Consider the following 10,510-nt stretch of genomic DNA (forward strand, 5'->3'; position numbering starts at 1 on the left):
CAGAAAGAAAGAAGAAAATTGTGTTGCTCAGTAAAAAGTGTAGAACAGAGAGGGGATCAAAATACTTTTATAATGTTACAAAAGATAAATGCTGCTCTTTTGAATTTTCTGTTCATCAAAGAATCCTGAAAAAAAAGTATCACGGTTTCCATAAAAATATTCAGCAGCACAACGGTTTTCAACATTGATAATAATCAGAAATGTTTCTTGAGCAGCAAATCAGCATATTAGACTGATTTCTGAAGGATCATGTGACACTGAAGACTGGAGTAATGATGCTGAAAATTCAGCTTTGATCACAGAAATAAATTACATTTGTCCAAATAGAAAAGTTTTTATTTTTATTGTAACAATATTACACAATATCACTATTTTTACTGTATTTTTTATTAAATAAATGCAGCCTTGGTAAGCAGCAGAGACTTTTTTAAAAATTTTGAACGGTAGGGTACATTGTATTACATTTAATTTATTACTGAAAGGTATTGGTAAAAAAAATAGCTCAGTGTTGCCTGAAGCGTGAATTGTATGCAGAAAGGCACGGAAAACAAATAATGCAGTCTATGGAGCCACTAAAGGGACATGATTAGCCACTTGCTAGCGGCAGACTGTTACATTATAGTACATGAAAGTTCACTTACCACATACACAGAGTAAGGAGAGATGACTGATAAGACAATGGCGAATGATTTGCAGATACTGAGCACCACTGACAAATATCTAATCTTGTAAAATGTGTGGAAGCGGCAGTACTGGTCCATAGTATAGAGTCCGTGTGATCGCGAATCACGAAAGTGAAAGTAAAATGAGAGCGCGCATTCAAAAGTGGTTTCAATGCCCTGCATATAAGTAGCGGCTCCCTGATGCCCGCAAATTATATACAGTATAATTACCCAACGGTACAATTGCGAGAGAAAGTATTGAAATATTTGTTATCCTCCCATCTCGTAGGCTATTTATTCCTTTTAAGGGTTCTGTAGTATACTTAATTTCCTTTCCGAACACGGAATTGGGGTGCGGCGGATTGCGGGGGGTATGGGGGAGATCACGATGCCGGCTCAACATCGCGATGTCTGTCAGCCATCGGCGATGGACGATGGCATCGTCTATCGGCCCAACCCTAATGCATGCACGCTTAATCAAAATAAAAACTAAATTCAGCATGGATAGGTGAAATTATCAAATTGCAATGCAAAGTATACTATTTAATTGAATACACATAGCCTACTGCGTATTTCAGAGTAACGTGTGGCACTGTGTTCATTTTATATATATATATATAGTCACAATTGTTTTTTTAATCACATTTAGGTTTTTTCCCCCGAATCGCGCAGCCTTACAATGCATGTAACACAATGAGACAGCTACTAATATAATGAAAGTGTCAGGATGCCCTCAGGATTAGTCCAAAACCATAATTAGATTTAATGATGAAATGCAAAAATTCGTTTGGAAATTATTTCTGACACAGCAACAGAAAATCAGCTCTTCTGCAACGCTGCATGTTTTAATCGCAACAGTGAGAACAGCAGGGAGACGCTGCATTATCACTCATGCTTCCTCTTTAATGAACTTAAGCCTCGTTTTTGTACATCAGCATCCTCCTACGTCTAATTACTGGTGTTTGCAAAGACAAGCAACACTTTTGCTATTGCTCTGCAAATGCTTTACGCCCTAAATATTAAACTAGCGAGTAAATCATCACACACCGTTTGTGCTTCAGTACATCAAGCCGCTTTTGAGGACACAACCACATTAATAAATCTTCTTAATCTTGACATGAATAAGATGCATGCTTATTTTCTTTATACAAACCACTGATCACCATTGTAACACCGCTAAGCAATCGCCCTCTGTTGGCAGCGCTCATTATGATAGCGCTCAAGGGCCTATTTACAGGAACAGGTTCTTGTTGTCTAACTCAAATCAAATCAACAAGAGTAAAAACAAGACAGACTGTCTTCAAATCAGACGCTAATTAAGTGCTAATGGGAGAAGTGGTCACTTGAGTGCAGCAGGGAAACCAGATCAATCCGGAAAATCCACGTCACTCAATGCAATCATTTACAAAGGAGAGCAAAAGCACAAACCAAATAAAACAAGGCTTTTAAATGGTCTATTGTAGACCTTAGCTGGGAGCTTCGTCAGTGCTGTTTGCGCAAAGGTGGGTCAAACAATGACAGAGTGACACTTGTGCAAAATTGCAAACCTCAGTTTACAGTCACACCAATTAAGTGACCTACGTCTTATAGACATCTTATAGCACAAAAAAAGATGTTGCTATCAGAAAGCATCAACATATTTCCGAATGAACTAATTACGGTACTCCTCTGATTTATATTATTGCAAATCAATTTCAGATATATAATGCAATAAACAGCTTCATAAATTTGATGGGACTGACCGTAATACTCAACTTTCCTGTAAGGATAAAACCTTTTGTAAATAACCGATATTAATAATCATAACTGTGTATTAATTTTATAATTATTATGAAACCGATACTTAAACAGGAACAGAAAGTAAATTGTGCTAACCTACCATTTACGCTTACACCCTTTTAACTGCAGATTTCTATAATCTAGCACAAATACAAAACAACTTTATTATCAGAACACAATAACAAATGTCCAACTTAATTATTTTACTCCTCTAGTTTATATTATTGCGCATTAAGAATTCCCATGCATTTGATCAGATTGCCAGTGATACTCTTATTTTCTTGCACTACATCTATAAATAATATCTATAATTATAACTGTATATTCATATTACACATATCAAGACTAAACTGTAGTATTATAACGATTATAAATAACATAGTTTCTAATCTAAATGACAGCATTTAAGTGTATAAGACACACTTTAGGAGTAAAGTTACTAAATCAATTCATCACAGCTGTTAAGAATCAAATCGGTTTTGGTTATGTTTACATTATGGCTAGCAGTTAGCCCTTAGCTTGATCACAGCAGTGTAATTACACCTGACAGCATAAAATACGGTGTTGAATTCAGTCAAAATGAGCTGCTAATGTCTAAACAATGACATTAAGTTGCCATAAGAGTCGTGTTATTGTTCCACAAGTGACTGAGAAGAGCAAACTCGGTCTGTTAGCATACCAGCTCAGTGTAGCATCAGAACCCATTGATTAACACGGGTGAAGCTAGCAGGCTAACATTAGCTCTAGCCTCGGTGCTAACGCCTAGCTGTCGCGCAGCTGTCAGTCATCTTCTTACCTCACGAGACCGGAGTGAAGTGTCCCATCCTCACGAGCGCATCCCGCGCTCCGGCGTCACGGGTGTCTCTCTGTGTGTGTGTGTGTGTGTCCGTGTCTAAGCGTGAGCGGAGGATCCTGCTCTTTTTCCGAGTGTTACCCAGCATGCACCACGCGCTGGTGTGGCACTGCTGGACTCTCGTGCTGATTGGGTGAGGCTGCTTTGGGAGAAATCAACTAAACCCAGCACTCGAGGACCCTCAGCTATGATCATCCTCATCTGAGCAAAAAAGCTATTTACAAGGACACAGTTTCAACTCTGAACAAATGATATTATAATTATGTGTCAAATATTATTTGGGTTATTTTTTTCTCATTATACTGTATGTTCTATGTTTATTTGTTAGTTTAATGTCATTTTTAAATATATTTTAATTAATTAGAAGTTATTATTTATTTAGTTTAGTAAGTTATTTAGTCATTTCTGTTTTAATTCATATGAAATGTATTTATATTAGTGCTGTCAAACGATTAATCGCGATTAATCGCATCCAAAATAAATGTTTTTTTGTTTACATAATATACGTGTGCACTGTGTATATTTATTATGTATATATAGATACACACACATGCATGTATATATTTAAGGAAAATATGTAATGTTTAAACATTAAATATATTTATATATAATATAAATTAAATTACTATAAATATATACATGTAAAAACTTTTATTTTGGATAATCGCAATTAATTGTTTGACAGCACTAATTTATTTATATCATACTTTAATTTTTTTGTTATTATTTTTTTACACTGCCTAGTCTAAAGACCCAATTCATACAGTGAAGCGATAACATTATAAATATGTGTAAAATACAATCTGGAAAATTGTATTTTACACATATTTTAAATTGTATTTTACTCTGTTACATTACATTGTTTGTTTGTTTTGTCTACTCAGCATAGTGCTTTACTGCTCTATGTATTGTTTATTTGTTTATTCTAATGTAATTTTTACATCTATTTATTTTAATCTAATTTTATTATACTATTTGTTATTTACATTATTTATTTTTACCATTTAAAATTTGTTTTAATCATTTTTTTTTATTTTAATCTACCTTTTTTTTTACACTGCTTTGCCTAAAGACCCCAATTATAGGCCTACTGTAAAAATGAATATTATAAAAATTTGCAAAATATAATTAGAAAAATATTCAGTTTCTATTAAGTTACATTAAGTTTTTTCTACTCACTATAGAACTGTATTGCTATCTGTATTATTTGTTTTATTTATGATCTATTATCTATCTATTGTTAAGTATATGTATCTCTTTATTATCATTTTTCAAAATCAAAATCAACTTTTCCTATGTTTTTGCTTACCAGCCCAAATCAAGCAGAGCCTTAGCAAGTACCACAGCATTACAATCTAATAGTCACTGTAACATACTGCATTACAATTAAGAAACAGCTCTACTATAATAGACATAATCATCAGGAAGCAGAGCAGAGATAAGAAAGCCAACAGGAAAACCGAAGGCAGGAGTTTAACAGCAGGAAGACTCTTCCATGAACACTAAAATTAAACTCTCCAGAACGGATGAGAACGTTTAGTAACAGGAGTGCAGCACACCAGTCACCAAATACTCCGTGCACCTCAAGATAACTAGCTAACTTTAGAGTATGTTTTTCTGCAAGCACCCGATTCATGCAAATTATCTACAATATTACTCAACAGCCCTGCTACAATCATCACTGACAATACAATTTCATTAGAAGCCTTTATTAATTAGGAACAATGTGTGTACAGTCAAGAAGAGGTTGATGCTCAGAGACAATAAATACACAGAAAGCACTGGAATGCAACGATTTTCTCCCTGATTTAATGCTGGTCTCAAGTAACGAAAGCACCTAAATGAAGTTCACATCATCACGCTAAACATAAAATGCATTGCTCTGAAGTATGTTTAAAGGAACACTCCACTATTTTTGAAAATAGGCTCATTTTCCAACTCCCCTAGAGTTAAACAGTTGAGTTTTACGGTTTTCGAATCCATTCAGCCGATCTGCGGGTCTGGCGGTAGCACTTTTAGCTGTAGCTTAGCATAGATCATTGAATCTGATTAGACCGTTAGCATCTCGCTCAAAAATTACCAAAGAGTTTCGATATTTTCACTATTTAAAACTTGTCTCTTCTGTAGTTACATCGTGTACTAAGACCGACGGAAAATGAAAAGTTGTGATTTTCTAGGCCGATATGGCTAGGAACTATGCTCTCATTCCGGCGTAATAATCAAGGAACTTTGCTGCCGTACTATGGGTGCAGCAGGCGCAATGATATTACACAGCGCCTGAAAATAGGCTTATTGGAAGTTACCTAGCTGGGACTATTTTCAGGCGCTGCGTAATATCTGCCTGACCCGGAGATCGGCTGAAAGGATTCGAAAACGGTAAAACTCAACTGTTTAACTCTAGGGGAGTTGGAAAATGAGCCTATTTTTTTTAATAGTGGAGTGTTCCTTTAAGTGCTTTTCAATGGAATTCCAATGGAAAGATCACTATTGCTGTAAGACAGATGCAACTCTCAAATCACCCTGTTTATGTTATATACACGTATTTTGGAACAAACAAACCTCTTTGGGGTTTCCACCCGAGTACATTAGCTGGAGAGCTACACTGGTAAATTCAGGCAGTACGTTCATATATCGCTAACATTCATCTTATATTTCTCCATTTCTGTCATCTCCACTTTAATGCCATAAAGTCAACATGAAATGCAAACGGACCCTTTTTACTTTCTGAATGCATGCTCTTGGTCTTATATTTAATATTATTTTTTATAATATATTTTTAATATTTTGTCTTCATAACTTGTTCTTCCTCTGAAATTCCTCTACTGATGTCACTTAATAGTGCACTGCACTATTTTTGTAGTTTAAAACTATGAAACAAGTGGCATTTTAGCACTGAAGTCCAACGCTGAAGAGCTGAAGTCAACTGGTTTCCTGAATGGGTTTTTGGTTTAATTCCTGAAAGAAGCTCAGTGGTGAACACAAGCTCACGATATTTTCACATTTTATCGCAATTGCTAACAAGTGCATACATTTAACCGCAGAGGTTAAACTCATCTACTCACTAGTCGCTTTCACAGCCTCATTGTGCTTATAATCGTGCTCGTGCAAACTACTCTAACTCAAACTTTCAGCGAAAATGTTGAAGTTACATGATCTCGTTGTAGTTAGTTTATATTTAGTTTTTTACTTTTGGTGATTTAGGATGTTTAGGATTCAAAATTGATTGTCAAGATTATCATATTGAACTTTTTTTCTGCAATAATCCAAAAGCCAATGGAAAATCCTATTGAGTTTTTGACAAAAGGACCAGGATGATGCGAACTTATGGGTTGGACTTCAAAACTACATCAAAATCAAGTCCCGCCCTACGTTTTTTTTCTATTTGAATATCCCGTTGCACTCAAAAAAAAACAAACGAAATTGGATGCGAATGGCATTTCATGTTGACTTCTGCTAAAATGCTACTGAGAATTGTGATGCTCATAAAAAGAAATGCCTCCTTATAGCTCGAAATGCCTCAATTCATCAGTTCTAGATGATTATGGAGCGTCCTTCGCTATCACAGACAGTCTTTAATGCTCCAAATGGATGGGCTGCTGGGAAGCTGGATTCACGACACGCAGCAGACGTCAGTTGAGCTTGGTGATGGTCAGACTGCCGCTGATCTGGATGGTGTCGATGGCCGCCAGCGGCGTCACGCGGTGGTAGAAGTCAAAGAGCTGATGGCCGTCCACGAGCACGCGGAAGCGCGGGTGCTCGCAATGAATCTCAACCTGAACAAACAACAAGAGAGAAAACTAACGCCATTATAAACGTCAACTACAGCTTCAAACTGCATGTTCATGTCCCTGCTGTTTCGTAAGGACCATGAGAGTTTCATGCAATAAACAGTTATTTAGACTATTTATTTTTTGCGTATTCATCAGTCACTCTATATATTTACATTTATGCAATAGGCTTTTATCCAAAGCGATTAACTTTATACATTTGATCAGTTCATGCATTTGCTGGGAATTGAACCCATGATCTTAGTGTTGCACAGTGGTGTACAGTCAGCATGACCCTAAACCAGCATGAACCCCATAAAGCCTAGTATCATATTTGATGAATAAAAATTTCGGTCACTTTATTTTAAGGTCCAATTCTCGCTATTAACAAACCATTAACTACAACTTTTGCCTCAATAAACTCCTAATTGGCTGCTTATTAATAGTTATTGCTGCTTATTAGGTATTGGGTAGGATTAGGGATGTAGAATATGGTCATGCAGTATATGTGCTTTATAAGTACTAATGAACAGCCAATATATTAATAATAGGCATGCTAATAAGCAACTAGTTGGAATAGTGAGAATTGGTCCCTATACTAAAGTGTTACCACTTTTTCTGACTATTATTTCATATGTTTATAGGGTTAACAAGCCTTCATTAACACCAACAAGTCAACTATTTAGTAGACAGCCAATCATTCAGTTTTGCAAATATGTATCCCTACACAAAACATGAGGTCATTCTGTTGAATTCAGATGATGACTGACCCTGAAAGGCTGCTCTGCGATGAAGGGGAAGTAGGGTATCGACCTCTCCTCCTCGCCCCAGCTATCAGAAACGCAGGCGTTTCGCAAAATCTCCCGGTCTTCGAACCGCACGCACATATCCAGAGCGACGTCCCCGCAGCCGCACGTCAGACTGATGTCAAATCTGCCCCAGAGAGAGAGCAGGAACATTCAACATGGAGTTAAAACCCGAAACAACAGAATACAGGACGTCATCTTCTAGACGCTGTGATTTTATCTGAAGTTTTTCTGTTGCACCCCATTCCTAGTTAACTAGCTAGAAGTTTGATCGCTTAAGTTATACAGATAAGATGAAGCACATGACAGCTGTGTCTCTCAGGGTGTGTCCCGCACGTGGGGGAGCACTTGTGAGTGTGTGTGTGTGTGTGTGTGTTGACAAAAGCTACCTGTCCGGATCTGCATTCACGACGCCCATGATCGTGATTTTCTTCCCCGGTCTCAGTCCGCCCCGGATGCCGCCGCAGAACGGCACGGCCTGTCAAACACAGCACAGCGACGTGAGACAACACAACATGAACATATAAACAAAACCCAGTCTGGCAGGTCATTACCAGTTTCTGTTGCTCATCTTTACACTGAGGCTCCCCGAAAGAACTGCTCAGATTTCTGGTTCTCTGTGGTGGATAAAGCACAACCAGGAAGTTAAGAGACGGCCGTTTGTGCAAAAAACATGCAAATTGCATGTGTAGATACACAGCACTGAGCAGGTGGAAACACTGATTCACTAAATGGTAATGACACAGGGAACATACAAATGCACAATATCCAAGCTGCTTTCTTTCACACACAATGAAAGAGAATGGGGACTGGAGCTAGCGTCAAGCCCTCATAGGACTAAAAGAAACATATCCTAAACATACTCCACATTAAATAAAGTCCAGGTCTTTTGAATCTAAATCATTGAAACCATCAAGACATCCACAAACATCAAGATATCCAATTAACAAACTGAACACAAACGCATGTTTATGCAACAAACTTTTTCCTCACACAAAACTATTGTGTGGCTTCATAAGATAACATAGCACATCTGTCTTGACAGCTCCAGTCCCCATTCACTCCCATTGTAAGAGAGCTGTCAACAACATTCTGCTACACATCTAAACATGTCTACAACTACATTATCTTATACAGGTCTGGAAGGATATATAATTAAAGTGAATGGAGATTGGAGCTGTCAAGCTCCCAGAGAACAAAAGGCACCATAAAAATATGCTAAAAGCACCCCATAATAATTGTACTTATTGAAAATCTGTGCTCACAAATCTCTGTGCGCTTCAGCATATTTAAAGTTGTTAGGTAACCAATGACATTTGGCATAACTGAGAACAAACTGTTTATGCACCGAATTTGTTCTTCACACAAAACAACTGTGTTGCTTCATAAGACAATATAACTTGGCGCATAAGTCGTATGCACTTCTTTTTTTGTCATGCTTGGAATTTGCCAGCGACAGTCCCCATTCACTTACACTGTAAAAGAAGTGTTGTAAATGATGCCTATTATTTTAATGTGTACTATTCCTTTAAAACATCAATGCGTGCGAGTTCTCTAGTCTGGTTCTCGCTGCTGGCAAACTTGTCTCCGTGTGTGAAGAAGCAGGACACACGGCTTTCAGTGCGCAGAAAACCCGCGGCACTCTTCATTATGAAAATACTCACAAGTTCGTGTCGGACTGCGCTCAACTCTGCCATCTTCCACGCAGATCCACCGCGGACAGCCCGAGCGCTCGGGCTCGGTTCGGGATCCAGGACTCGGCTCCGCTCGGTTCGCCTGTCTCTCCAGCAGAACGCAGCGAGTAGCGTCTGTCCAATCAGCGCGCGCCCAGCAGGGTTTGCATTGTGACGTGGGCAGGATGTTAATCCGAGCGCTTGTCCTAAAACTTAATCAGCTCTAATGACTTTAGTCTGTGTTTATCCCCCTGGGACTGAGAAGAAAAAATGCTTTTTGGAATTAATTTTTTATTTACATTATATGATACTTTTTCATTATTAGTGTGTGGAGAGCATGACTTTTTATACTATGAAGCTAAATATAACATATAACTCACTGAAAAACTCCTAAAATGTTAGTTTATAAGACATAATTTGAAAATCAAGGTATACTGATGCACAGTGTTGGGGAAAGTTACTTATATTACAATATTGCATTACTCAATTTTTAAAAAGTAACTAATTACGTTACTTAGTTACTTTTTTATGGACCGTAATGCGTTACGTTACTTTTGCGTTACTTTTTAAATCTGGACAGGGCTTGCTTGTTTGTTTTTAAAATAAAAAAGTTATATTTTTGGCAAATATAAAAGCCTTTTCACACCAAAAGTGAAATGAATAAGCCTCAGGCTGAAGGGAAAGTACATTTATGTCCGTACAGTAGAATGCAGAAGAAGACATTTCAACACTTCAGCAATAAACAACACACAAATGTTTGTAATTTGTGCTTATTAGTACGGCTGAACTGGATCATCGAAGGTCAGAAGCAAATAGAATGGGATTAAATACATAAAGCATATTTGTGTTGTTTAACATTTAATTATTGCAGGTTTGCATCATATTCTGAGTTGCATTAATTTTATTCATTTTGAGGAATACCGAATCAGTTTTTTCGTGTGTGTGTGTGAGTGAGATGAATTAATGCATA

General features: G+C 37.3%; 1 protein-coding gene across 1 annotated transcript; it reads right to left on the reverse strand.

Annotated features, from left to right (window-relative positions):
- Positions 1-6,229: 6,229 nt before the first annotated feature.
- Positions 6,230-9,740, reverse strand: lgalsla (lectin, galactoside-binding-like a). Its single transcript, XM_016289819.1, has 5 exons — positions 9,532-9,740; positions 8,422-8,484; positions 8,257-8,345; positions 7,832-7,994; positions 6,230-7,067 (listed from the first exon to the last, which is right to left on the reverse strand). Exons 1-5 carry the CDS (start codon positions 9,562-9,564, stop codon positions 6,924-6,926), a joined length of 492 nt encoding a protein of 163 aa, XP_016145305.1. The 5' UTR covers positions 9,565-9,740; the 3' UTR covers positions 6,230-6,923.
- Positions 9,741-10,510: the final 770 nt, after the last annotated feature.

This window comes from Sinocyclocheilus grahami, unplaced genomic scaffold, assembly GCF_001515645.1.
Source record: "Sinocyclocheilus grahami isolate Dianchi unplaced genomic scaffold, SAMN03320097.WGS_v1.1 scaffold252.1, whole genome shotgun sequence".
In the NCBI taxonomy this organism is placed as follows: domain Eukaryota; kingdom Metazoa; phylum Chordata; class Actinopteri; order Cypriniformes; family Cyprinidae; genus Sinocyclocheilus; species Sinocyclocheilus grahami.

Bases quoted from the DNA above. Each gene is read 5' to 3' on its own strand.
- lgalsla (XM_016289819.1), bottom strand. From the start codon at position 9,564: ATGGCAGAGTTGAGCGCAGTCCGACACGAACTT. The intron at 8,485-9,531 runs GTGAGTATTTTC...TATCCACCACAG, and splicing joins GCGCAGTCCGACACGAACTT to AGAACCAGAAATCTGAGCAG. The intron at 7,068-7,831 runs GTCAGTCATCAT...TTGTTTGTTCAG, and splicing joins TCGCAGAGCAGCCTTTCAGG to GTTGAGATTCATTGCGAGCA.